Source organism: Suhomyces tanzawaensis, assembly GCF_001661415.1.
Source record: "Suhomyces tanzawaensis NRRL Y-17324 unplaced genomic scaffold CANTAscaffold_5, whole genome shotgun sequence".
NCBI classification, from domain to species: domain Eukaryota; kingdom Fungi; phylum Ascomycota; class Pichiomycetes; order Serinales; family Debaryomycetaceae; genus Suhomyces; species Suhomyces tanzawaensis.
This window is the reverse complement of record NW_017963640.1, coordinates 68,230-94,078: the sequence shown is the minus strand read 5'-3', so window position 1 is coordinate 94,078 and position 25,849 is coordinate 68,230. Positions and strand designations below refer to the sequence as shown.

Below are 25,849 nucleotides of genomic sequence, written 5' to 3'. Positions count from 1 at the left end.
TGGATCTTATATTACAGCATTAAGAATAGATCCCCTATAGAATAATAATATATAGCAATATGATAACGATACTGTAAGGTGGCTTCCTGAAACATCAAAATGGCCCCAGGACGATGGTTAATTCTAAATGAGGTGACTTTGAGATATCTGAGGAGAAATAATTGAGGGATATCTATTTCCCAGAAAGTAACTCGAAACTGATCGTACCACGGACTAGTCGATAACTCATGCATAGTAATAGATCTCTCCAGACATTCCTCCCATTACTACACCACTAGGCTCTTGAGGATGGAACTTGATGCTACTTATGACCCTGGTACTGACCTTTAACTTTTTTACCAATTTGCAAGTTTTCCAATCCCAGAAGTAGCTATTTCCTTTAGAGTCACCACTGACTATGAGCTTTCCATCGGGCGAGAAGTCAATGTCGATTCCATAGCCAGCTACGTTATGGCCTCTGAAGGTTTTGTTGTTGGTTCTAAACTTACCACGTCCCTGAATTGTCTGAATGGTATTATCCATTGATTGTAGCGCAACAAATGCACCACCTGGATATAATGCAGAGGTGGGCATCGAGTGCTGTGAAGGATCAGAAATAAACTTGATGGGGATGTTAATTTGCCAGTCCCAGAAACGCACAGTTTTGTCATCTGCTGTGGATATGAACCGTTTTTCGTCATCTATTATTGTCAACGAGTTGATAGCTCCAAGATGGTGGTCATATGTTTGAATGGGCACTTCATAGCTTAAGGTGCTCATGTCATAGTGTTCAATGTTGTGATTGCTCAATCCTACAATAAATTCTGCTTCATTATTAGGATTGAACTTGATAACGTTGGGAATTGCTTTAACCCTAATCGTCTTTTCGATTTTACCACTTTCTGTGTTCCACAAATGAATTAATTTGTCGTAGCCACAACTTAAGAACTTATCTCCAATCTTATTGAAAACCACATCTTTCACTGCCTGTTTGTGACCATAGTACTCCCTTAAAAGTTCGCGATCATGGTACATATCCCATAATCGAATGACCGGATCGTTACCCGCAGAAAGCATCAAATGACCAGACCTTGGGAACAACTCAAGCTTGTTGATTCCTTTGGAATGACCTGCGAATGTATGTTCGAGTTTCTTGGGTACAAAGCACTGATGGGAACCTGGATCTTGCTTGAGATTAATGTTAACGTCTGTAGGAACATGGAGATAGGATCTTCCCAAATAGTCGCCTTTCTTCGTTCCAAAAAATTGGGTGGTTTCAACAGAGGAGTCGTCCAGATCGTCTTCGTCCACATTCTCTTCATTCTCAGCATCTCGATCATTTTCCTTATCACTTTCTAGTCCATGAGCCTCGTTACTTTCCTGTTCGTGTTCCGGCTCAGGTTCACTTTGGTCCCACGCTGCCCAAGGCCCTAAATAGTCGTCCTTATTCTTCTTTCTGGCCCTCTTCAATTTCTTTGCTTGGGATCGGTCTTGACTTGTAGATGTCGACTTGAACAATGCTGCATCATAGTGGACTTGTTCTATTGACCCTGCAAATGTTCTCTTCAGTTTGTTGGTGGTGCTTCTTATGGGCGAAGCACTTTGTTCAGTTATTACACCAACAGCTAGACTTTCATGACGGTCCTTATCCGACTCGTCACCATCGCTGGACTCGTATCCCTGAACAATCAGCATAAGTTGGTATGATAGGTGGAGATAGTTTGGGTCTAATGAATCAATGCGGTTGGGACACGCCTATCAATGAGTACCGGTATGGCTTTGCTGGTATACAGTGGAGTCGTTTTGGACCCTCAAGTTAGGATCGAATGAATAAAATATTGTTCTCTCGTTACTTTGCTTGGATAGTTTTTTGTGAACGAAAATAGACAGTGCTTTATTGCAAAGTATCAGAATTTTGGATATTCCTCTTGTAGATTTGTTACTCATCGACAACTGGGACAGAGAATGAAAGTGCGGGTCTCGGACCAGATTTACTGATATTATGAGATATCAATCATTGATAGTATTTTCTTATTCTGTTTTCAGATGTCGAAGTTTGGTTGGGTGCAAATTGAATTAGAATCTTGCAAAATACCCTATTCTAACCATCTATTAGAGAATAATGAGAAGTAAAGATCAAGAAACATTTGGAAAGAGACAGCAATGTAATACACATGAAACCTAAACTAGTTTAACTTCTAGCATATCGACTTTCACTTTACCAATTTTTGGTAGGAGCATCTTTTGAATTATCAGTGTTCAACTCAAATTAGCGCCTTTCTTTCAAAGTCCCTAGTGGGTCTACATACAGCGTCTAAACATCATTATCGTAGTAGCTGGATGTAAAGTATTGCAAGCATTATGAGCTTGTGTTGCCAATCACGTGATTAGAGATCTCATCGCCAATATTGAAATCTGGATAGCGCACTTGTTCACCACAACATATTATCATGGCTAAAAGAAGAGTGGAAGAAGATTCAGACATAGACGTCAGCTCTACAGACTCAGAAAGCGAGGTTGAAGTCGAAGAAAGTGGCGAAAACGGGGAAAATGCCGGCGAAGAGGACATTGTCAATGTTGATTTCGATTACTTCGATCTCAACCCAGATGTCGATTTCCATGCCACCAAGACTTTCATCACACAATTATTGGGTGACGATGCAGGAGAGATTGACGTTTCTGGGTTAGCAGACTTGATGTTATCCCAAAACTCCGTCGGTACCACCATCAAAACCGAAGGTCAAGAAAGTGATCCATTTGCAATGTTAACCGTCCTTAACATCAACGAACACATCACTAAGGCACCAATGAAGAAATTGACAGATTACGTTCTTTCGAAATCCAAGAAGCAGACCGAGTTCAACTTGGTGTTACGTAAGTTATTAGGTAAGAATGGGAAGGTCGGTTTGATCTTTAGCGAAAGAATGATCAATATGCCTGTTGAAGTGGTTCCTCCAATGTACAAGATGCTTCTTGAAGAAATGGAGAAGGCCGAGGATGCACACGAAAAATACGAATTTGACTACTTTTTGATTGTTTCGAAAGTCTACAAATTGGTTGCTGCGAAAGAAGAGGAGGTTCAAAGGAGCAAGAAGAAGAAGAATTCTGACCCTCAAGAGCAGATGGACTACTTCCATTACGAAGACATTATCCTTGAGCAAAACGCCAAATATCACGGTGTCTTCGATTTCACCAACGAAAAGCAGGATACGGACAGTAGAAGAGTTTTTACCGAATACGGAATCGATCCAAAATTGAGTTTGATTTTGATCGAGAAAGATCAGTTGGCGAAGTCTGTTCCAGAGATGGAACTCAAGTTCCCTCCATTTTAACTATAGCCTGAATAGCCGTAATGTATACTATTTTTGTGGGCGTCGCGCACGACCCCCTGCACTTGAAAAATTTTTCTATGTATGAATCAAGATTCCTATACGAACCAAAGGTGTCATAACAAGATGGCTCCTCCTCACAAGAATCACAATTTCCGTCCGGAAAATGTTTTGAAAAGAGCCGAAGACTTGATTGGCGTTGGCCAAAGAGAAGCCGCTTTACAAACTTTGTACGAGTTGATTACCTCCAAGAGAATCAGATACTTGCAAGTTGAAGACCTTGAGCCAATTGCTTCCTTACTCATCGAATTAGCCGTGGACTTAAGACGTGGAAAGTTGGCTAAGGATGCTTTACACCAATATAAGAAGAACATCCAGATGTCCGAGAACGGATTAGAATCTGTTCAAGTCATTGTTAGAAAGTTCATTTTATTGGCAGAAAAGAAGTTGGATGAGGCCCAAGCTAAGGCCGACATCAAGATCGACCAGGAAGAAGACGACGACTTGGAAGCTGCTGAAACCCCAGAAAGCATCTTGTTGTCAGCCGTGTCTAACACTGATTCTGCTGACCGTACTGAAAGAGAATTAGTCACTCCATGGTTGAGATTCTTGTGGGAAGCTTTCCGTGCTGTTTTAGATATCTTAAGAAACAACTCCAAGTTGGAAGTCACCTACTCTGCTATTGTTGGCCAAGCTTTCAAGTTCTGTTTGAACTTCAAAAGAAAGGCTGAGTTCAGAAGATTATGTGAATTATTGAGAGCCCACATGCAATCCGTCACTACCCAAACCAAGACTGCTGGAAGTAACGCCATTGATTTATCTGAAAATGAAACTGTCCAGCGTTACTTGGAACAAAGATTCTCCCAATTAAACATTGCCGTCAAGTTGGAGTTGTGGCAAGAATCATTCCGTTCTGTTGATGATGTTCACACTTTGATCACTGCATCCAAGAAGGCTCCAAAGCCTACCATGATGGCCAACTACTACGAAAACTTGGCCAGAATTTTCGCTGTCTCTGACAACACCTTGTTCCATGCCGCTGCCTGGAATAAGTTCTTCAACTTGTATTCTCAATCTCCAAATGCCACCGATGCCGAATTGAATCATTACGCCTCCACCCTCGTTTTGTCCACTTTGGCCATTCAGCAAAAGGCTTTGAACAATAATGAAACAGTTGTTGACGAACACAAGACCAAAAACTCCAAGTTATCTTCCTTGTTGAACTTGAACGCTGTCCCAACCAAGGACGGTTTGATCAAGTCCATTATCAACAAGTCTATTCTTGCTTACGTTGACCCAGCTGTCAAGGAGTTGTTCAACATCTTGGAAGAAGGCGAATTCCATCCATTGACCATCAAGAATAAGGTTGCCCAAGTTTTCGACAAGATTCAAGAGGACAAGGACTACAAGCAGTACATTCCAACTTTAACTGAAGTCATTTTGATCAGATTGTACCAGCAAGTCTCTCAAGTCTACGAGACTGTCAAGTTGGACTTCTTGGTCTCCTTGGGTGTTTTTGAAAACCCAGCCTACAGCTTGTCTCCATTGGAAGTTGAAGACTTGATTGTCAACGCTGTTAAGGATGGCCATTTGTCCTTGACCATTGACCATGAATCTGACGTCGTCACTTTCAAGTCTAACCCATTCGAAGAATCTCTTGACGATACTTTGAGCGACAAGTTGCAGATTTCTCCTGCTGAATTGGTCAGAACTCAAATCTCCAAATTGGCCTACACTTTATCTGAATCCGTCAGAATTATTGATGTCAACTACGAAGCTCGTGCTGAACAAGCTCGTAGCCTTGCTTTGCAACAAGCTATTGCTGAAATCGTTAGAGAACAACAAGAACTTGTTGACAGAGCCCAAATTATCAAGGAACGTCAAGCCATTGCTGAAAAGAAGAGACGTGCCGAAGAAGAAGAGGCCGCCAGAATCAGACAAGAAAAAATCATTGCCGACCAATTGGCTGAACAAGAAAGATTAGCTGCCGAACAAGAGAGAAAGAACGCCGAGAGATTGGAGAAGGAAAGAAACATGATCAAGGAACGTGAAAAGAGAAAGCTTGCTGAAGAAATCAATGCCAAGGGTATCATTAAGGTCGATTTGGACAACTTGGCTGAATTGGACACCCAAAAGTTGCAACTTATGCAAATCGAACAGTTGAACAAGGACAAAAAGGAGTTGGACGACAAGTTGAAGCATGTTTCTAGAAAGAATGATTTCCTCGAAAGAGCTTTCAGAAGATTCGAATTGCAATTGCTCGAAAAGGATGCTGAAGTCCACAAGACCAAGGAAGTTGAGGACTTCAAATCCATCAATTCCAACAAGGTTGCCAAGGCCAAGGCTGAACACGAGAAGGCACTTGCATTGAAGGAACGTTTAGAGCGTATTCTCCCAGACTACTCTCCATTCAAGGCCAAGATCGACAAGAAAAACGAAGCTAAGGTTGCCGAGTTGAAGGCTCAAGCTGAAGCCAAGTTCGAAAGGGCCAAGCAAGAACGTATCGAGAGAGTCAAGCAACAACGTATCCAAGAATTGATCTCCAGACGTGAAAGAGAGAAGAGAGCTGCCCAAGAGGAAGCCGAGAGACAATCTAAGGAAGCTGCCTTGAAGAAGTGGACCGATGAAATGAAGGAACAGAAGGAAAAGGATGCTGAAAGCTTTAGAAGAAGACAAGAAGTTGAAGCTCAAGCCGCTGCTGCCCAAGCTGAGGCCAAGGCCGCTGCCCAAGCTCCAGCTAAGCCAATGACTTTCGCTGAAAGAATGAGATTGAAGAGAGAAGGTAAGCTTGCATAAATGGTATGGGCAATTCGCAGTCTGTTTCCATCCTTAATCGATTTAAAGAGACGAGCTCGTTGGAATAGTGCACGTCTATATATCTTACATACAGCATAAACGTTTTATCAACGAGATGTAGATGGATTGGTTCGCTTTGAACCACCTGCGATGGGATATCCTATTTGGTTGGTGGAATGCATATATAAGAACTATTTCACTATGCTGATTTAATTGGAGTCTCCAAAGTAGAAACAATGTTAGTAATCATGTAAATATACCCATCTCTCAACCTGTATATATGCCAGCAGGTTAATTGAATACATATTAAGGGGAGATGATCAATGAAATAAGCCCGGTGGTCCATGATAGACAAGAAGATCTAAGATTTCTGGCTTGCTACACTTTGAGTTGACAGAATGCATGCAGAGATGAGTTGGCATCATCTTGCTGTACATGTTATGCACGTACCTACCCGCCAGTAACTTGGATTTGATGCAGGTACAATATCAATCAACTTGACTTATCCCCTCTTTAATAGCCAAAAATGAATACTAATGGTAACCAAAAGCAGATATCCATTGGGAGATGTTTTCAGTTTAGTTTCCAAATGCATATATCTGCAGATTTTAGTAATGGCGTCTCCCTGCTGTTACATCACAATCACTGGCATATTCCGAGAACTATTACGACAATAGAACTTGAATCTTCATAATTCGATGTCTGAGTGTTGCAACTACCGTTCCTGTCCTAAATACTGCCGATCAAGTTGAGAGAGATGCGGGAATAAATAATAGGCGGGAAGTAATGGATCTTGAACGAATTAATTTTTGCATTAAGTCTGACACACTTAAGCCAACAATTTTTAATCGATTTGCCAGCTAAATCACCGTGTCAAACGGTCAGCTACTGTAAGCAGGGCTGTAAAATTTCAATTATTTGGTTCCTGGCAGAGAAGAACAGGGTTTTAGATCAAAATCCGGGCCATGCAAAACAACTATAGCTTTTCACAATAACCTGCAATTTTCCAGCTCATACACTCCACTTATCTAAGCCCCTTTGCATCGAGAAGCCTGGGTTGAAAATTCAGTGCGTTTATGATCTTGACACAAAGTTGCAGATTGACAGGACAGATTTTGCGACCACGCATTTTTTGCACCCATATTGAGGGTATAATCAGAGATCTCGCGAGATCTATCGAACGAAAAATACTTTAGATTGTCAGAAAAGAAATCAGATCTGCTGGTTAGCTGCAAAAATGCCGAAGATCTGGAGGGCGCGTTCCTGTGTCTGTGTACTATATACTTACTTTGTAAAACAAGAATCGTTCTGCCCTTTTACCCAAATCTTTCTTCCTACGATCAGCAAATAAACGTTGCAATGTCTATGAATAGAGATACTACCAGTCCCTGCTCTGAACCATCGTTGCCTGGCAATGCGGTTAAGACCTCGGGGTCTCCTCAGCTTTTGGAATCGCCTTCTGTGACGGGCTCCGCTGATCCACTTTGTGGGTCTAGCGTTGAAGCCAAGGTTACTGGAGTGCCATCCCACCAAGCTGACAAGTTTCCTGCTCTTCCCTCCAAGAAGTTGGTGGGGAAGAACATGGCTGTCCCTCCTTCCAACAAGGAATGGGCCAATGGTGTTTGTGGTCGTCTCAACATGACCACTTCCTCTTTTAAAGAGAAGGCTCCTCACCAGAGCAAAAGCCATGGTGCAAATGCACCCACTTGGGCTGAAGCATTGTTTGAAAAGAAAAGCTCTCCAAAGAAGAGCGAAGCTTCCAAGTTGCCCAAGAAGCAGTGCTACACTACGAAGAAACGCTCCAAGAAGAATAGAACTAAGGTTGATGCTGGTATGGAAATGCCAACCAAGGCTACTGAAGTTGATGATAGTGTGATTGAGCCTAATGAGGCTCCTGAAGTTTCGGAGGAAACTAATGTTGATGTTGGTATGGAAAAGCTGTTTGTGGCAGGTGAAGTTGCGAAGGCAAAAAATGGTGATGATGGTATGGTTGAGCCAATTGAGGCTACTGAAGTTGATGCTGGTGTAACTAAGCCTAATGAGGCTCCTGAAGTTTCGGAGGAAACAAATGTTGAAGATAGTATGAAAAAGCCATTTGTGACCGCTGGATTTAATGTTGAGATAACTCAGCCTAATGAGGCTGCTGAAGTTTCGAAAGAAGCTAATGCAGTTGCTGGTATGATTTTGCCTGATATGGCTGTTGAAGTTTCGAAGGAATCGAATATTGATGATGATGGTCTGAGAAAACCATCTATGGCCACTGGGGTTTCGCACGAATTTCAAGTTGACGATGGTATTGTTAAGTCTACTAATGTTTTGAAGGAAACCGACGTAGATACTAGCAATATTGAACCAAATGGCGCTGCTGTCGCTTTTCAGGAAACCCGTGTTGATAATGGTATTAAGCCTAATGTCCCTGCTGAAGTTTCAAAGGGAAAACCAAGACCTCCCAAGCATAGATCCAGAAAGAACAAAAAGAGGTCCCGGAAGACCAAAAGATCTAATTCTTCCTGTTGTATTCAACCTGAAAAGAGTAATGAAAAGGGTCAACAAAATATTTTTGAAGCTTCTACAGAAGCTGAATTGATTACTAAACTTGCCTTTGATATTGAAATCCCAGAAAACTTTGACTGGGCTGAAAGCGGGGCTAGAACCGATGCTGGTGATGATGACTTCTTTGCTCACTTTGAGATCAAGAGTAATGGAGAAGTGAACGGTGAGAAGAGTGAGACGTCAAGTATTCGTAGAATTAATGTTGTCGAAGTTGCTGAAGACATCGGGCGCTTGGATGCTCCCGAAATTACCGAAGTTGGAGTTGCTGGAGATGTCGCTCTGTTAGAGTGCAATGACGAGAAATATGAGATTTCCAACACTTCCAGTGTTTGTGCTGCTGAAGATGTCCAAGACACCATGCGCTTACAGACGATCGAAGAGATCGACACTCTAAGCGTTGATACTGAGAAAGTAAAATTCTTCTTGTGCTTAGAGACCATTGAGGAGGTCGACACTCCTGGAATTGATGAAGAAGTTCAATTCAACACGCACTTGGAAGCTAGTGGGATGGTCAACATTCCTAGCAAGGATGCTGCTCAAAGTATCGTGCAGTTTGGTGTCGGTGGTACCTGCGAGAATCGTAGAGTTGATGTTGAAGCTTCTCGAACAAATACGCAATTACCAGGCATTGAGATAGCCACCGGTCCTTGTATTGATGATGCTGAAGTTGCTGAGAGTTCCATGAATTTGAACGAAAGTATTTGGACATCTAACAATTCTTTTGCTGATGTTGAAGCCACCAAAATCATCTTACAACTCCTAGATATTGCTCCAGACATAGATCAAGAAGCTGGAGAATCCACGCAATTAGAAGTTAGTGAAACTTTCGACATGTCTAGAGATGTTGTTCACCAAGACATCTCTCCCTTCGAGGCCGTTGAGGAGGCCGAACATCTTAGCGTTGATTTTGCTGAATATGGTAAAGCTTTAATGCACTTAGAAGTCAGTGAGATAAAAACAACCACCTTCGAAGGTGCACTGCAAATCAAGGAGAGAGAAACTCCTCAAACGACCAATGCACCAGTTTATTGCTCTTTAGGATCAAACATGGACTTAGAAGTCCACAAAGAAGCTGACAATATTGACAATTATGATCCATCCGGTTTCATTGAATTGGAAGCCTATGAAGAGCACGATACTCCAGTCAATAGGTGTTCATTATCTCTCGATATAATTAACGGTGCAGTTGAAAATTCTGGTGAACATTCTTTTGAATTTGCCACGGAAGAGGCTAGTTATCCTTCTTTTGGTTTTGCTAGGGACCTCACACTTCTTAGTTTAGTTGTCTTTCTTGTTTGGAGCATTAAGACTAGTATTATCCTCAAGTCTTGTTTGGTCATTTACTTCTTCCAGCCCAAAGTCATTGAGAGTACTTCTAATCCTAGCCTCAGTCAGGAAGATCAAACTAAGAAACAATTAGAAGCTATTGAACTTGAAAATAATAGCAATGATTTTCGAGAAGAACAAGACAACTTGCACTTGGAGGCAAATGGGACGACAAGATGTCCTTGCTATGGTTTACTCTGGGATATTACACTTATTGGTCTTGTCTTTCTCCTTGTGTGGGTTCTCAGTGGTAGTATTACTCTCAAGACTTGTTTGTTCTGTTTCTTGGTTCGGCCAGAAGTCGATAGGAAAGTTAGTTATCCTGGCAAACATGATCAACACCCTCAGGGTATGGTGAACTTGGAAGATGATAATACTGTCTATCGTTCTTCTCTGTCTAAGGAGAATAGATTTTACTTCAAGTATTATCCTTCATTTGGTTTGTTTTTAAATAATTCTGAACAAGGTATTACCATAGATGCTGATGCGGAAGCTAGAGATATCGACTTTAAGAATCTTTCCATGGAAGAAACAAACTCGGCATTTGTTAAGCGAACGTTGAACTCTGATGATGAAGTCTTGGACAACAAGACTCTGACTCGGACAATTGGTCTTTTTCAAATTGATCACTCCACCGAATGCCAAGCGTTGCAGAATGATTCTCCTAAGCTGGAATTGGTTGAGTACATAGATTTCCCTGAAAAGTTGGAAACCCAACTCTTCCATAAATTATTGTCTACCGACTTCGATGAAAATCTTGGAGGAAGCTTTCAGAGGGAGTCTGGGTTTCAAGAAAGGACTAGCCAGGCTCTGTTTAATGCTTTGAATGATGCTTTTTTTGAAGCTAGTATCTTCAATTTGACATCTGACCTACCAGAAGGCCAGATTAATTTGCAAACTTCCCGTTCAAGTTTACATTCAGGGCAATTCTCAAATGGATCAACATCGCCAACCAAACTTTCTTTGAGAAGATTCAAAACTAACGAAACTTCAGCAACTTCCGCGGATAATTGCGACCAGGGTCACGATAAATACTTCTTATTAATGGCACACCAATCCATCTATGCACTTGAACTTGATACTATTTACCAAAATATACCAAATCCAGAATCCAAGTTAGACTTGGCCAGATGCTGCGGGGCATACTCAAAGGCGAGAGTTGGGGGACTCGAGCCCAGAAGTGCAACGAACAACAGTATTCAATTTGGTATTTTGTTGGTGGTAGTTTTTCAGTTGATAGTTCTTTTGGTGGATTGTGGGATCTCAAGAACTTCGACTCCCCGGTTTCCAAACCGCTGCTTGTGGATAGCATTCAGCGTTGTCTCATGGATTTTATCCAGATAATGAGCTGAACCACATTTAGATTGTTGCTGGAGTCAACAATTTATTACAGCCATGTTCTAGGAACCTTTAAGAAAACATTCATGAATGTGGGCCAAATTTCTGGCCCTCTACCAATGCGACCTTGACACAGAACTTGAGTTATTCCAAAAATCCAACAGTAACGGATCTATTGAGTTATGCAGCTTAGACAATCATAACGCATCACCTCGACACATTATCAACACATCCAAGCTTGCTAACAAAATCATTACTTGCATAAATTTTATTTACTTTACATTTTTATTTAGTATTAATCTTTTTAACACAACTGATGTAGGAAAGTGATTACACTCTAAATCATCACTTTTTTATGCAAGAGAGCCAGTCTTACAAAGATGGCAATTATGCCCTACATGATGAGATTTTGCATTGTGGTAAAAGTCTTGAAAGTAGTACGATTCTTGCCAATAGCAGTCTTGGTCTCTGGCTCGTTATGTCCAATTGTCAACCTCTGGACGAAGAGATACGTAATTAGAGGCCCAATTAAGTTCGCTTTTTAATTTGAAGACCTATAATGCATTTAAGATTTGGTATTCTGTCAATGCACATTGAATCGAATAAGAATATTACTGGATGTGCTTCTATTATTCAGGAACGCATGGAAGTATACGCATGTAAGAAAACAGCAAGTATTATTACCCGAAATTCAATTCAACACTACTACTCGGATTCCTTTGTAAACTCCTAGTAAAATGAGACGCCAATTAATTAACTAGTGAAACAATAATTGCTATAAACACACTTTTCATTAAGTTGAAGCGTCCCATAACAGTTTCACTTCTGTATTTAATTAGTATAGTAAGAGTATTAAAGGATTTATTTGTTTGATTTACGACATTAACCAACACTTAATATCAATCCGCCAATAAGCGATCATGTAGTACGGCTACGCAATCCTCAGTTACGGCTTTACCTCTCCACCACCTCGAGCCTCGGACTGAGACTGCTTCTAACTCTCATTTGCTTCATCTCGTCTTTACCTGCTGCCTTGGCAGTAGGCTTGCGGTCCGGATGTTCTGTCCGCGCCGTTGGGGTCGGATCGAGAGACCCGACTCGGGTCAGTGCCCCAATCCATGCCATCTTACCCCACCGTCCAATACATGCTGTGCGTTTGACTGGCCATCTGGAGTCAGTTGCAGCAATCATTTAAATAGTGCAGATTGCATATTCTCGCCCCTCCACATAAACCTTTCAGTAGTTGAAAATTATCATATAAACGCTTCTCATCATGAAAATCACGGTTGTGGGATCTTTGAACTATGACTTAGTCACCTTCACCGATCGGGTGCCAGCTGCTGGTGAGACCTTCCAGGCAAATGCATTCGAAAACCACCTTGGCGGTAAAGGTCTTAACGAGGCCATCGCTGCTGCCAGGTTGTTGCCTAAGAACTCCGACATCAGTGTCAGAATGGTAGGCAATGTCGGTGATGATACCTTTGGAAAGGAGTTGAAACAGGCGTTGGTGGACGCCAGCGTGGACACCACTCACGTCAAGACTATCGCCAACAAGTCATCAGGAGTGGCAGTGATTTTGGTGGAAAAGCACAATGGAGAGAACCGTATCTTGATCACGGGTGGAGCCAACGATGACTTGAAACCAACTGCAGAAGACTATGTCCAGTACTTCCCCGAATCCGAGCCCGAGTTCGTGATGTTGCAGAATGAGTACCCCGATACCATCAACACCATCGACTGGATCAAGACTAACAGGCCAGCCATCAACATCGCCTACAACCCTTCCCCATTCAAGCCTGAGAGAATCAGCAGCAAGACGTTGAAGCAGATCGATCTCTTGATTCTCAACGAGGGAGAGGCTTTGGACGTCGCCAAGTTCTTGTTAAGTGACAGTGAACTCGAGCAATTCCAAAGCTCGATTGAAACCGACAAGGTCCAAGGATTCTCCGACTTGGCCAGAAAATTGCAAAGTTTGATCAACCATGACAACGTTCAAACCATCGTCATCACCATGGGAGCCAAGGGTTCAATCTATGTTTCAAAAGAAAGCAAAGATGTTGCCTTCGAGCCATCTAGAAAGATTGAAAAGGTTGTCGATACCACTGGTGCTGGTGACACATTTTTTGGGGGTGTGGTAACAAAACTTGCTTCTGGTAAGAAGATTGATGAGGCAGTCAAGTATGCAACTATTGCCAGTAGTTTGGTGATTCAGAAGAACGGTGCCGTCGAAAGTATTCCAACTTTCGAGCAAGTGATTTAGGATAGCATGTCAACCACATGATATGGTTACATTTATAGAGTCTTCGAATTGGGCATTTTAGAATCAGGCAAGTGGAAGAACTACTGATCCGTCTATCTTGTATATTGTACAACAAGCAGCCCTTACTTGTCTACCGTTTTGAAGTTATTAGAATCATATTATTGTAAGTATCTTTATTAATTTTAACTAGTTTGCTCATGTCAAGATAGCTTTTCCTGAACAGTGAAATACATCAAGTGATGATATTCTCTTAGGCCTTTCTAGAACGGACCTGGACCTCGGTTGGAGGAGTTGGGGTATCGGATCTACCAGAAACGTAGACGTACTCGTTGACTCTGGCAGCAACACCTCCCTTGACAGATTTGACAAGCTTGGATTTCTTGGACGACTTTCTTCTGTAAACGTCGATGTAAAAAGCGATGAATAAGACCAAGTATGAAGACAAGATGGCGCATCCAGAGTATGCAGCCAACATAGTACCAGCACAGTCACCACAAACTGGCAAGACAGAAGTCAAGTCAGAAAAGTAGGTGAAAACAATCTTTTGGTAAGTGGCAAAGTAAACGAAACCCAAGTCCAAGATAAACTGGATGATTTGGAATCTGGTAACCCATTCCTTCCACCAAACTCTGATACCTCTGGCAGCTAAGAAGTAGTACCAGTACATAACAACGTGGACACCCAAGTTAAGAGTGATAGGAACCCAAGAGATTGGAGTCAAACCGATCAATTGAGTGTAACACAATAAAGCAGTAGCACCATGGTGGTAGGTGTGCAAAAAGGTCAACTTCTTCTGCTTAACAACCAAGAAAACAGTGTCAATGAACTCAGTAAATTTAGTCAAGTAGTTCAAGTAGTACAAGCAAACCAATTCTTGGGTCCAGGCACCTTTGTTACAGATGGCATAGAACAAACCGTGGTGGTAAATGATTGGAATTAATTGTTCAGCCATTAAGACCAATAAGGTGAACGAGAGGGATGTTAAGAACAAGTTGTGGATTTGAAACAAGCCGTTCAAGACAAATGGTTTGATACCGAACTTCTTGAAGATAAAGTCACCTCCGAAAATGACAGTATAGTAAGTACTGATGGCAGCAATAACGGGAGGGAGGGTGGAGAAAGGTAATTCACCAGCGATAAATTGGAACTGGGAAGGAACAAACTTACCTTGGGAGGCAGTAGCAACAGCCTGGTCGAACAACGGCCATAACTGGACTCCGAAAGGAACATCGAACGATGGAACTTGTACCTTGAATGACATCTTCAATGTGTTATGATAAAAAGAGTGACTTGTACGTTGATGAAAAAACGACTTGAACGAGGCTGGAAAATGATCCGTATAGTGGGGGACTCACTTGCAGATGCGACTCGATGCGAAATTCACGGGACTGAAAAGAAGACTCAAGTTAGACTCAGAGTCACGTAAATGGGAGATAAAAGCTGGATGCCTAGAGGAAAAGGGCAAATTTCGGGATATATGTCTAGGCAAACCTGAGGACTTATGTATCGGCTAGTCAGTGATTTGTGTCAGTGACCGTGGAATTCTGTTGAGCTTATGGGAGGCTTAATCCTTTGACTATCAATAATCTCAACACTATCCAAACAAACGAAACGCGAGAATCGCGCAGGAATTGTTGGTGGTTTTTGTGCTTAACGCGTAAAATTTTTCATGCTAACGCTTACTAGCACATGTAAGTAGGCATAGTGATATGCGGGGTGTCCGTCGGCTATGCCGACCCCTATTTGAGAGGGGACTGATGAGCCGCAATCCAAGTCTAGTCCTTTGACAGATTGCATCACGTGCACTGTTCTGCTAAGACCGGTGGTGCTTAAACAAGGTTGTGGTGAACGTAATTCTCATTGATACGATCAGGATGTTGTATGGCAGCTAGTTTATGTAGTCAGAATATGGATAAATTTGGGAATATTATGCATCTGCGATTGTCCGTTCGTTCGGCACTTGCTCGGTTCGGAGTTATCAGCGAAAACTCAAATATCAAACTTCAACATGAGTAGTGAGGAAAGCAGCGAGTATGAGTCCACGTCGAGTGAATCAAGCCAGGAGGTTCTAAAGCCCGTATTCGTGAAGAAAGGCAAGAAGGCTGAACTGGATACCAAAGAAGTAGTGAAGGACCAGGCCAAGACTATTATTTCCAAGCTCGAGTCCAAAGGGACCAAATCGCCTGATGTTTCCGAAAAGAATGACTTCGATGGTGTCGATGACACTGATGACCTAGACCCCGAGCAGGAGTTTGAGCAATGGAAGGAAAGGGAAAGGCTTCGTTTCCTTAGAGACAGACAACTTTTGCAAACGGAGGAGACGGCCAAGGAAGACAGGTTAAGAGGGGTGAAAAGAAGAGCCGAAGAGCTTGAAAATACGTCCAGTTAATGATGCTGTCATTATTGGCACAAGGGGTCGTTGTTTGCTTAAGATTGTTCAACCCAAAGGGCCCTAGTCAACTACCACAATTAACAGAATCACCAAATCCAATCACGCTCATACAGCAGCCTGTGTACATTACCTGGTGTACTTTGGCTGTGCTAAGGTCACTATTCAGTGTGTCCTCAACTATTGCAGCATTTAGGTTATCCTTATTCATAGAGGGGTGGTTACTGGTCAGCACATGCATCTGCTGTGCCAATTTGCAGAACTGAGCTCCAGATTTGTTAAACTAACGACGAACAATTCATCGTTGTATGGCTGCTGTGAGTGGTGGTATTAGTAGTCATATATAGATTTTTTAGTTGGGCATTTCGTTTCATCCGCCCCAGCGGGCCGGATAATTCGAATAGCAGCTCATTCATACACTTAAAGATATCGCCACTGGTGCGGAATCTTGCTTAGAGTGCACTTGATGGACGGCTGATCTAGGCGTAACATCTAGCTTTAAGAGTAGGATGTAATTGCTGCAATTCTTAGAATCTAATTGTTCCGCGCACAACTGAGTATGACCGCCAATCGATAAGAATATCACAATGGACCACCCACTGGTCACCGCTTGAAACCATTAGAATGTCGCTTATTCCGCTTCCTGAGTCCTTGAAGCCCTTTCTTGAGTCATACCTACCCCAAAAAAATCAGCAAGATGCCTTGAGACCTTTCGTTACGTTGACTTATGCCCAGTCGCTTGATTCTCGTATCTCGTCCAAACCAGGCCAGCAGACCGTCATTTCTCATCTTGAGACCAAGACCATGACCCATTACCTTCGTTCGAGGTATGATGGGATATTGGTGGGTATTGGTACGGTATTGGCCGATGACCCCAAATTGAACTGCAGATTCACGGAAGATGGTAACACCTTCAGCCCTAGGCCGATTGTTATCGACCCTAAGGCTCAATGGGACTATACCAAGTCAACATTGCGCAAGATCAACGAGTCTGGTAAGGGGCTCGCCCCATACATCCTCGTTGATGAGTCAGTGGGGCCTACTGAATCCACCATATTAGAGCTGGCTGGAGGTAAGCTTGTGCGTCTCCCATTGTTGGCAAACAGAGGGGACAACTGGAGTCTCATCTTGAAGAAGCTCTTAGAGCTTGGAGTGCATTCGGTGATGGTTGAAGGGGGTGCCAAGATTATCAATGATTTGTTGGTAAGCTCGAGCTTGATCGACAGTATTATTATCACGGTGGGGCCTGTCTTTTTGGGAAACGAAGGAGTCGAAGTCAGTCCAAGCAAGCATGTAAACTTGACTGCGGTCAAGTGGTGGACGGGGGTCCAAGATTCAGTATTGTGTGCTTTTCCAAAGCGTCTCGAGTCGACTACCGCCATATAGTTCCTACATAGACTCACTAGATCACTAGTCACTATATTACATTCTATTTAACAGATACTATCAAATATGGCTCTGCCTTCCCTACAAGCAGATTCTGTAGGATGCATAACGTCCAGAGGTTTCAGATCTTCTGATAATCTTGACCACTTCACCTCTCTTTAAACCCAAGTATCTGGCCACTGGGTCTTCTCTTTGAACTCTTGGCAACTGAGATTCCTTCAATCTATATCTTTCCAACAATTCTTTCTTTTCGTCGCGGGACAATTTGATATGCTTTGGAACCAACTCGTGATGGGTGATGTTGACAACTAAATCTCCCTCCTGGAAGGTTTCTATAGAAGCTGGAGAAACGGTTGGAATCAACTTGTTGGCACTAGGAGTGATAGATGACTGATAGATAAAAATACCAGTGCTGAAGTTCTTCTCACTAATATGGATACAGAAGTTTCTCATGGTCTTGATGCCCACTGAGGCCTCATCACAGAATTCGACCCACAACGATCCCAACTCGGGGAACTTTTCCAAGGACTCGGCAGTAGGATTGGCTTGGAAACACATCAATTTTCTTTGTGGATTGCCCATGCTGTCACAGATCTTTGCTCTGAACTCATCTAAGGACATATCGATTTCTTGTTGGGTGATATAGTATCCCTAACGGTTAGTATTCGCAGATAATCCCACTCAAGTTTGAGGTACTTACCCTGTCCCTGACCATCTCCTTGACCGTCTTGAACGATCTAAACAAACGTGATATGGTTCTGTCGGCGTCCTCCATTGTGCTGTGTTGTGGAGAGTTTCTCATCGACAAAAATTTCTACTCACCTAGCTAATCACGTGCACAGTCATCTGACAGAGCCAGCGATAACGCCAGGTGCAGGGAAGTCCAAGATTGGCGATCTTCCTCTTGCGCTGACATTATCATCCATAGGGTCCTGTTTCACTCTAAAATGGCCTGAAGTGTCTTCACGTTATTTTCGATGAATCTCTTTTCTCTTCACCATTCTAAAAAGGTAACCTTTTATTAACTATTTAAACATCTTTTGTTTCGCATGTCGAGCTGGTCTGTCTGGTGGTCACTTTGTCTAGGCTCTTGGCTGAAATATCTCCTTTTTCGCTGCACATTTACATGTTTTATTTTCGTATCTCGTTTATTCATCAATAGCGTCTATAGGTGCTATAAATGAGTATTGTTCGGGGTCTATTTGTCATATTTTCTTCTAAATCTCAACTCAACATCGGCACTGCTCTTCCAGATCTTGGTTTTAATGGTTTGCAAGGTCATGTCGTTAGTAAGCTCCTGGCCTCGACAATCTATGGCTAACCAATCTGTAGGTACTAGCTTCTTATCCTTCATTTCCGAGGTTTTAGACTCAAACTTCTCGCTTAAGTAATACAAGATTTTACTTACTCTCAACATATTGTGCGAAGTAAGCTTGATTGAACTTTCTAGGACTGGTAACTTCTTGATTTTTCTTTGGGACTTCCCTCCAATCTTTTGATCTGGCTCCAACAAATGGTACTCACATTCCATAAGCTGGAAGGAGATCTTGGGAGATTCCCGCTCGGGCCATTTGTTGTATAAAACGGATAATCCAAGCCACCTGGGAAGTTGTAGTCTCAAGTTCTTGATCATTTCCTCTTTTGAGCTTTCTCTGATATTTGAGATATCTTCCAAATGGAAGCTGCAGACATCTCTATAATTGCCTAATTCTGGGGAATGTTCAAAAATGGTAATTAATAAGTCTGGGGGCAATCTTGAAGGTTGGATTATTGGCATGTAAGAGATTTCCTCCTCGTTATTTTCACCCAAGGTAGGATCAATATGGTTAACACGTAGCATTGTATCAACAGGCTTTCCAGACTTTACATTGTATGTAGGGTAATGGTACTTTTCCCAATAAACCTTTTTGTTACTCTGCAATAACTTCATTACTGAACAATCATAATCCGACGTCGAGTAAGCCGCTGGTGCACCAGCGCTATTCTTCAAGTTATCACCATTAAACTTAAGGAATTCTGAAACAGGATCAGAGTCAATCGCAAAATCATTTATACTCGTGTTTGTGGAAACTATTGGACTAGCTTGCTGTGAGTTTTGTGCTGATGCAAGTGAAAGATTTGACACGTTAGTCTTGGAGGATTTTCTTCCAAAGTATTTCAACTTTCTCAACCCCGATCCTACCGAACCGGGATCAACTCCATTATGGCCATTCGATTGTCTGATACTCCCACTGTATTCGGTTCCGGCAGCCTCCAATTGTTTATTGTTTCTTGTCAATGTCCTCATTTCCTCTCTGACCTTGATATCGAATTCCCATTCGAACAATGCATATTGCCTGAAAAAAGAATTTAAGAGAATAGATCCAATATGGAACCTATCATCTTTATTGACGCTGATCTTGTCCATCTTCTTCAATTTCTGGTTATCGGGGTGATCTAACGAGGCAGAGGGGTAATCTTTAATGAGGTCATCATAATACAATTCGACATTCATGAAACTAGTTTCCTTGATTGTAACCAAAAGCTTCCCTGCTTTGATCTCAACATCACACCAATTGTTAAGAGTTTCGTCACTTTGATTGTTCTGATAAATCGTGTCCATTTCTTTAAGCCTTCTCTCTAGAGAATCACCAGCTAAAGGTTGATTAATAGGTACTGGGTAAGGAAATGATTTGATCTCCTTGCAAAGAAGAATATCCCATATAGTTATATCACCATTGAGATAAAGAACAAGCATCCTTCTCTTATTGCTGAAAAGCCTCTTGGAAATGATGGATTTAGGCACAATTTGATATTCTGAGAATGGAGCCTTATTATAAGGAATTAGTGAAATTTGACTCTGAGGAATCGAATTCAACAAAATCTCCACAGGAGTAGTATCAATGGTCAGGACATGGCCCGATGCTGTATGCTGAGTGCCGGTCCTCGGATCATCAAAAGGATTGTTTTCGTCATCTGATATCTCTTGTTTGTACATATTCACGAATTCTTTAGATGCGCCTCCGTTAATATCTAAGAACATGGACAAGTATTGGTCCTCGTCCTGTTCTTCTCCATCGTAGTCCGAATCGTTTGTGTTATCCAAATCATTGAATAGGTTTGCGTTATTGGAGAAGGTGGACTGAATGTCGTACGCATTTGTATCCACAGATAGATGACTGACGATATCATAAAAGTCCGAATTTAAATCTTCGTTGGGATTCGAGGTAGGAGCCCCATCAATAGGCATACCGGAAGCAAATTCATCACTCAACTGGATCTCTTTGTTGATAGTGTAGTCGAGACATGTTCTCAAGTACTGGTACTTAGAAATATTAGTAATATCTGGAACGTGATATCTGTTCAAAGAGGTGTAGTTAGAAGCAAATATAGTTTTGTCTTCGTAACACAATGACAATATTGGGGAGTCTCCTTGAGCTACAATGGTAGATAGGCCCAATTTTTCGTCCACATTAGCAGCGTCCGTAGACGTGAAGGTGTCGAATTCAGGGAAGTCCTGGGTATTATCGTGAGACAGAAGGTAACTGAGATCAGTTTTGATGATATTACCACCCTTATCACCGGAATAGAACACTGAGAAATCGTTGGACTCGCTTGTCAAGGACCATACAGGATAGTCGTGGATGTCGAAGTTCTTGTAGACCTTGAAGTTCCTCAAGTCCCACAACTTGACCGAGGTATCGGAGGAGCCACTGAGAATAAAGGAGTCATTCATGAGCAAACATCGGATATTGTCCTGGTGGCCGATGAGTTTTCTGATGAATGGGTTCTGGGATCTCTTGTCAAACAAATTGATGGAGTTGTTGGAGCCGCCCGTACTTATAAGGTTGGACTGGTTGTTGGATAACGAGTAGATGGAGCAGGAGGATGTGGTAGGGTTGTTGACGGCGGCCATGGCGTTGCTGAGGTGCCTAGTGGGCTTCAAGGTCAGCAAGTCCCACACGATGATGCGGCCGTCCAAGCCACCACTGATAACCTGGTTGTGGGTGGTATTGTAGGACAACTTCTTGATGTAGTCAGTGTGGTAGTTGGGGAACTTGTGCACTGTAGTGGAATCTGTGTCTGGCGACTGCTTCAAGTTGATCAATTTGATGGAGAGGTCAGCCGAGCACGAGACCAAGTTGGCGTCGTTATTAACGAGCTTCAAGTCGTTGATCCAGTCGAAGTGGATCTTGTAGTTGTCCACGATGGAGTAGGTGGCGGGGGTAGAATCGCCGCCACCACAGGGAATGGGATTGGACGATATGCTGGTCTCCAACTTCAAAAGGCGCTCGTCGATATCCTGGTAGTCGGAGGGAGGGTCGGTGTGTGTGTGGTTGAGACCGGACTGGCGGCCATGGTCGCTGTCCCACACCTTGATGGTACCGTCCCGTCCAGCAGTGTAGAGCTGGCGGTACTGGGACGAGTACTGCAAGGCATTGACGGGCAAGATGTGGTTTTCGTGGACATTGTTGTCTCCTAGCACGTAGGAGAGGCCCTTGTTGGTTCGGGCCGGGGTGGACATGGCGCCTGGGCAGATATTCGAGGTGATGGGCGCTGGAAGAGCGTGGCGACGGTTGGTGATGGATTGGCGGCTCTACAAAAGTGCCGCAGGCGGAGTGAGTGGCTGTCTCAAAAAGGTAGTTCGAGATCGAATAGCTAGTAGGAATAAACACCAGCGGCGCAGGCTAGCGAGGGCTGGGAGGGCTGTGGCGAGCTAGCGAGGGCTACGGACGGCGCCAGTGGGGTGGTGGCTCCACCGACGTCCAGTGACTGGTTATGACGTAGTTGGGCGGAGAGATTTCCGTTGGGTAGCCCAGGGGGCCTGACCGGCGAGGCCCCGCCGGCGAATGGTGCGGTGATGGGCCTGGGAAGGCCCCGGGGGATAAGCGAGCGTACCCAAATGGGGTCGCTGGCGAGGGTGAGGCGACATTGGCGCTAGCGCGCGGGAGTGCGCGGGACCAGTGCAAACTGAGTGCCACCAAACCGCCATTCCTACGACCAAACCCTCTCAACCACATCGCCATGGACGACACAGGACAGCTCAAGTCGGCGGTGTACCTCATGGTGGCGCGGATGGTGGAACAGAAGTTGCCTGCTCAGGTGGGTGCTTCGCCCACCTACATTGCCACCTTGGTAGAGTTGGTGTACAACCAGCTTATTATCCTCGGAGAGGACCTCGAGATGTTTGCTCACCACGCAGGCAGGACCACGGTAGAGCCCAAGGACATGTACATGGCGGTGCGCAAGAACGAGTCGTTGACGCGGGTGTTGCGGGCCGTGGAAGAGGCCATGGGGCAAGCTGAGTAGGGCGATGTATAGTATTCAATGTACACTTGTGAATGGGCCAGAATATGGTGTGTATGGTACGAAAATCAACAAATAATTTTGGGCCTGATCTGTTTACGGATATCAATAAACTGTCAGGTATTCTGAATCACGTAGGAAAACAGAGATCCACTAAGGGAGTCTACTGGGACGACTGCATCGACAAATGTTGCTGATCCTGCGCTCTTCTGGGGTAGTTTCCCTTGGGCAGTCGTTCTAACGAATAAAAGGTGAGAGTATAACTATTAATGGAAGAAATTTCATCGTGGCAGATGGTTATCGTTGGACTGGTAAGTAAATAGCACAAGCATGGTAGTGGCACCTAGATTTTCAGAGCATCTACCATCCCATGGTTCTACCATTATGCTTGAATAATGGTAGGTTTTCAGTAAACCGACTTTAGCAGGTTCAGCCGTTTCCATCCACTGTGTGCAAATGCATTAAATTTACGATCTTCCACTACCTGGCAATATCACTCCAGCGGTCACTATCTGGTAGCCTTTGGTGTCTACAAATCTAGCGAGGCCACAGACAATCAGGTTTCCGTATAGGCCAGTATCTTGACTAGAAGAGATGGCAAAGAAAGAGAGTGAATAATCGTTTCCGTTGAGTGTACGCTATTCTTCAATACTTCACATCTACATCACTGGCATGGCCTGCTTCAGTCCTCGTGACACCCCCTGTGGCACTGTAGTGGCCACAGTCTATCTCCCCAGAAACCAGCCAGCCTTCATTATACTTCCGTTTTGGGAAATACTCGCGTAATTGACATTTACGCGTCAGACGTGTAAGATGACTTGGATATATATCGAGTGAGCTTCCCGAACTTGACGGCTTACACACTTCAGTTCTACATCATCTTCCTTCGCTTTTCATCCTGTCGCGTTCCCTCGATCGCCACATACATTCCTTGCTGCACTAGCTACAACTAGAGCCATTACTTCAATTACACCACTTTTAGGGTATTCCCATTTCCATTCCTTATAGCATCAATCCTGCCTTCCAGCCAAGATGGTGCGATCCGAAAACGTCTTAAGTGATGTCTCCAACTGCTCGGAGATTCCATCCCAAAAGAGAATGAGGGATATCTCCAACATCGCTCCTTCAACTCCCAAGAAGCAGAAACTCCACTCTACGTTGATCACACCCACCAAGCAAATCACCTCAGGCTTACTCTCCCCTGCATCCACACCCACAAAGACCTCCATCACAGATTCAAACAAAGGAGTGGCCCGTTTATTCACTGCCCCTTCTACTCCCACCAAATCGACCTCAAAACCCTCCATCTACACACAAGCCAAGGCTTTGTTCCAAAGAGGTTCTGCAGACTACACCAGTCCATTGGTCAGCAGAGAAGTTGAGGCCCTGTGTCTCAACCGCTTCTTACTCGATAATATCACCAACCATACCTCCAACAGTCTATATATCTCAGGCCCTCCTGGCACCGGCAAAACTGCGCAGATCAACGTGTCTTTCAAGGCTCTTTCCTCAGGTCAGAATATTAAAATTAATGGTGCTACTGCAAAAGTTATCCAGATCAACTGTATGACCTTGAACGCTCCGGAACACATTTTTCATGAAATCTACAGTCAAGTAGTGGGAACTCTCTCCATTTCATACCGCAAGAGAAAGACATTTGATGACTTGGTGCAACTCTTGAATAACAAGGAATTGGAGTTGAACTCCGTGGTGGTTGTGTTGGACGAAATGGATTGCTTGATCACCAGAGATCAACAGATCCTCTTTGAGCTCTTCCGAATCGCCACTCCTACTAGCGACACCAATACCAAACTTGTTTTGATAGGAATTTCCAACGCATTGGACTTGACTGACAAATTCTTGCCTCGTTTGAAACGGAACGGCTTGAATCCGCAGGCGTTGCAGTTCTTACCATACACATTCGAGCAAATCAAGGCGGTCATTATTGGAAAATTGAGGAGCTTGATACCTGACGAAGACAAGGAAAACTGTGCCGATGATATCCCGATCTTTCATCCTTCTGCCATTCAATTGTGCTGTAAGAAATCGGCCAGCATCACTGGAGATCTCAGAAAAGCATTTGACATGGTCTACAAGAGCATAGAGGTGGTCGAAGAGAACACTAAGAAGAAGAACAAGGACATATCTTCACTTACATGGTTGGACTGCCCCAAAGTATTGATTCCCCATGTCGCCAAAATCTGCTCGTCTTCCTTTGGCCAAAAATCATTAAGTTCATTGAACCTACTTCAGAAAGCCGTGTTGTGTTGCCTATTCACTCACCAAGGGCAGGATATCAATGTGAATACTCTCTACGATTTCTATATCAAGCAGCCTGACATCGAAAAGTTGCTTGGAAATCTTAAGAAGGGGGAGTTTTTGGAAATCATCTCTGCATTGGAATCCACCTCGGTAGTGACTTTGGGAGAGAAAAAGCTGTTGAAATGTAACGTATTCAACGTTGATATTGGAAACAAAATCATCAGGCCAAATGTCCCTTTTGATGACGTGATCAAATCTATTGGGGATGTTGGCATATTGAAGAGAATTGTGGGAAAATGAGTGACAACAGTCACATTGCATAGTTAGTTATGGCTGAGCCATGCTCTGTATTATACATAAATAATTCATAGACTTAGACTGACTTGTAGTGTAACTATCAATTAATATGGATTAAGTGGGTGAATGATAGTGACACTCCGTACTAAGATTTGGACACGTGACTTTTGATAATACCTGTTCTTCAGGAATAACCTGGTTAAATCTTGTCTCAGCCGGTGCATCTGTCTATAAAAAGCGATTTTGGAGGAAACACATTTTGACAGGCCATTTGCTGTCAGCTCGCCGATGCTTGCTTGAGTAAATTCGAATTTCCCTACAAATCTGGACAGATTTAGAGTCCTCTACAATTCGGAAATTAGCTTCACTGATACATCTATACTGTAGGTTTTAGCGGCTCCTCAGTCCTATTTCAACCTGTACTATGAACAAAGCATCTGCCAAAATTGCCGTAGTCTGCCTATTTGGACTTACCAGCTTCATGTTTGGGACTGCACATAGTCCAGTAGGAGAAAAATCTTTAAAAGATTACAAAGTGACGCTAATATGGTGTGATAGAACACTTGTGAAACTAACCAGTATCGATATCGTTCAGCTAATCCAATCTTGCTTTGGATACCCGCTTGAACTACCCATAAGTTTTTGCTC

The 25,849-nt window shown here is 43.2% G+C and overlaps 13 protein-coding genes across 13 annotated transcripts; 9 read left to right on the top strand and 4 right to left on the bottom strand.

Moving 5' to 3' along the window:
- Nucleotides 1-225: 225 nt before the first annotated feature.
- On the bottom strand, nt 226-1,674 carry CANTADRAFT_22295 (uncharacterized protein; the record flags this gene model as incomplete). Its single annotated transcript, XM_020206805.1, has 1 exon — nt 226-1,674. One exon carries the CDS (start codon nt 1,672-1,674, stop codon nt 226-228), a length of 1,449 nt encoding a protein of 482 aa, XP_020063400.1.
- An 869-nt stretch (nt 1,675-2,543) lies between these two features.
- On the top strand, nt 2,544-3,311 carry CANTADRAFT_34298 (protein-transporting protein; the record flags this gene model as incomplete). Its single annotated transcript, XM_020208581.2, has 1 exon — nt 2,544-3,311. A coding segment is annotated over one exon (768 nt), but the record flags the coding sequence as incomplete, so codon positions are not given.
- Nucleotides 3,312-3,434: 123 nt separating this feature from the next.
- RPG1A (translation initiation factor eIF3 subunit a) lies at nt 3,435-6,104 on the top strand (the record flags this gene model as incomplete). The annotated part of the gene is made up of 1 exon (XM_020210947.1): nt 3,435-6,104. The coding sequence occupies one exon, from the start codon at nt 3,435-3,437 to the stop codon at nt 6,102-6,104; it is 2,670 nt and encodes an 889-aa protein (XP_020063398.1).
- Nucleotides 6,105-7,453: 1,349 nt separating this feature from the next.
- On the top strand, nt 7,454-11,367 carry CANTADRAFT_26444 (uncharacterized protein). Its single transcript, XM_020207767.1, has one exon. It carries the CDS (start codon nt 7,464-7,466, stop codon nt 11,325-11,327), a length of 3,864 nt encoding a protein of 1,287 aa, XP_020063397.1. The 5' UTR covers nt 7,454-7,463; the 3' UTR covers nt 11,328-11,367.
- Nucleotides 11,311-11,766, top strand: CANTADRAFT_262709 (uncharacterized protein). Its single transcript, XM_020207715.1, has one exon. The coding sequence runs from the start codon at nt 11,412-11,414 to the stop codon at nt 11,649-11,651; it is 240 nt and encodes a 79-aa protein (XP_020063396.1). The 5' UTR covers nt 11,311-11,411; the 3' UTR covers nt 11,652-11,766.
- An 828-nt stretch (nt 11,767-12,594) lies between these two features.
- RBK1 (putative ribokinase) lies at nt 12,595-13,581 on the top strand (the record flags this gene model as incomplete). Its single annotated transcript, XM_020206804.1, has 1 exon — nt 12,595-13,581. One exon carries the CDS (start codon nt 12,595-12,597, stop codon nt 13,579-13,581), a length of 987 nt encoding a protein of 328 aa, XP_020063395.1.
- A 250-nt stretch (nt 13,582-13,831) lies between these two features.
- FEN1 (fatty acid elongase) lies at nt 13,832-14,842 on the bottom strand (the record flags this gene model as incomplete). The annotated part of the gene is made up of 1 exon (XM_020211724.1): nt 13,832-14,842. One exon carries the CDS (start codon nt 14,840-14,842, stop codon nt 13,832-13,834), a length of 1,011 nt encoding a protein of 336 aa, XP_020063394.1.
- Nucleotides 14,843-15,200: 358 nt separating this feature from the next.
- CANTADRAFT_262663 (uncharacterized protein) lies at nt 15,201-16,003 on the top strand. Its single transcript, XM_020207712.1, has one exon. It carries the CDS (start codon nt 15,590-15,592, stop codon nt 15,968-15,970), a length of 381 nt encoding a protein of 126 aa, XP_020063393.1. The 5' UTR covers nt 15,201-15,589; the 3' UTR covers nt 15,971-16,003.
- Nucleotides 16,004-16,594: 591 nt separating this feature from the next.
- On the top strand, nt 16,595-17,356 carry CANTADRAFT_52573 (2,5-diamino-6-(ribosylamino)-4(3H)-pyrimidinone 5'-phosphate reductase; the record flags this gene model as incomplete). The annotated part of the gene is made up of 1 exon (XM_020210096.1): nt 16,595-17,356. One exon carries the CDS (start codon nt 16,595-16,597, stop codon nt 17,354-17,356), a length of 762 nt encoding a protein of 253 aa, XP_020063392.1.
- Nucleotides 17,357-17,437: 81 nt separating this feature from the next.
- Nucleotides 17,438-18,131, bottom strand: CANTADRAFT_53095 (DNA-directed RNA polymerase core subunit; the record flags this gene model as incomplete). The annotated part of the gene is made up of 2 exons (XM_020210159.1): nt 17,438-18,007; nt 18,057-18,131. The coding sequence occupies 2 exons, from the start codon at nt 18,129-18,131 to the stop codon at nt 17,438-17,440; spliced, it is 645 nt and encodes a 214-aa protein (XP_020063391.1).
- Nucleotides 18,132-18,265: 134 nt separating this feature from the next.
- CANTADRAFT_262670 (uncharacterized protein) lies at nt 18,266-21,961 on the bottom strand. Its single transcript, XM_020207713.1, has one exon. The coding sequence runs from the start codon at nt 21,858-21,860 to the stop codon at nt 18,555-18,557; it is 3,306 nt and encodes a 1,101-aa protein (XP_020063390.1). The 5' UTR covers nt 21,861-21,961; the 3' UTR covers nt 18,266-18,554.
- Nucleotides 21,962-22,342: 381 nt separating this feature from the next.
- CANTADRAFT_52737 (uncharacterized protein) lies at nt 22,343-22,645 on the top strand (the record flags this gene model as incomplete). The annotated part of the gene is made up of 1 exon (XM_020210113.1): nt 22,343-22,645. A coding segment is annotated over one exon (303 nt), but the record flags the coding sequence as incomplete, so codon positions are not given.
- Nucleotides 22,646-23,740: 1,095 nt separating this feature from the next.
- On the top strand, nt 23,741-25,204 carry CDC6 (AAA family ATPase; the record flags this gene model as incomplete). The annotated part of the gene is made up of 1 exon (XM_020210157.1): nt 23,741-25,204. The coding sequence occupies one exon, from the start codon at nt 23,741-23,743 to the stop codon at nt 25,202-25,204; it is 1,464 nt and encodes a 487-aa protein (XP_020063388.1).
- Between the last annotated feature and the right edge of the window lie 645 nt (nt 25,205-25,849).

Bases quoted from the DNA above. Each gene is read 5' to 3' on its own strand.
- CANTADRAFT_262670 (XM_020207713.1), bottom strand. From the start codon at position 21,860: ATGTCCACCCCGGCCCGAACCAACAAGGGCCTCTCCTACGTGCTAGGA.
- CANTADRAFT_262663 (XM_020207712.1), top strand. From the start codon at position 15,590: ATGAGTAGTGAGGAAAGCAGCGAGTATGAGTCCACGTCGAGTGAATCA.
- CANTADRAFT_26444 (XM_020207767.1), top strand. From the start codon at position 7,464: ATGTCTATGAATAGAGATACTACCAGTCCCTGCTCTGAACCATCGTTG.
- CANTADRAFT_262709 (XM_020207715.1), top strand. From the start codon at position 11,412: ATGTGGGCCAAATTTCTGGCCCTCTACCAATGCGACCTTGACACAGAA.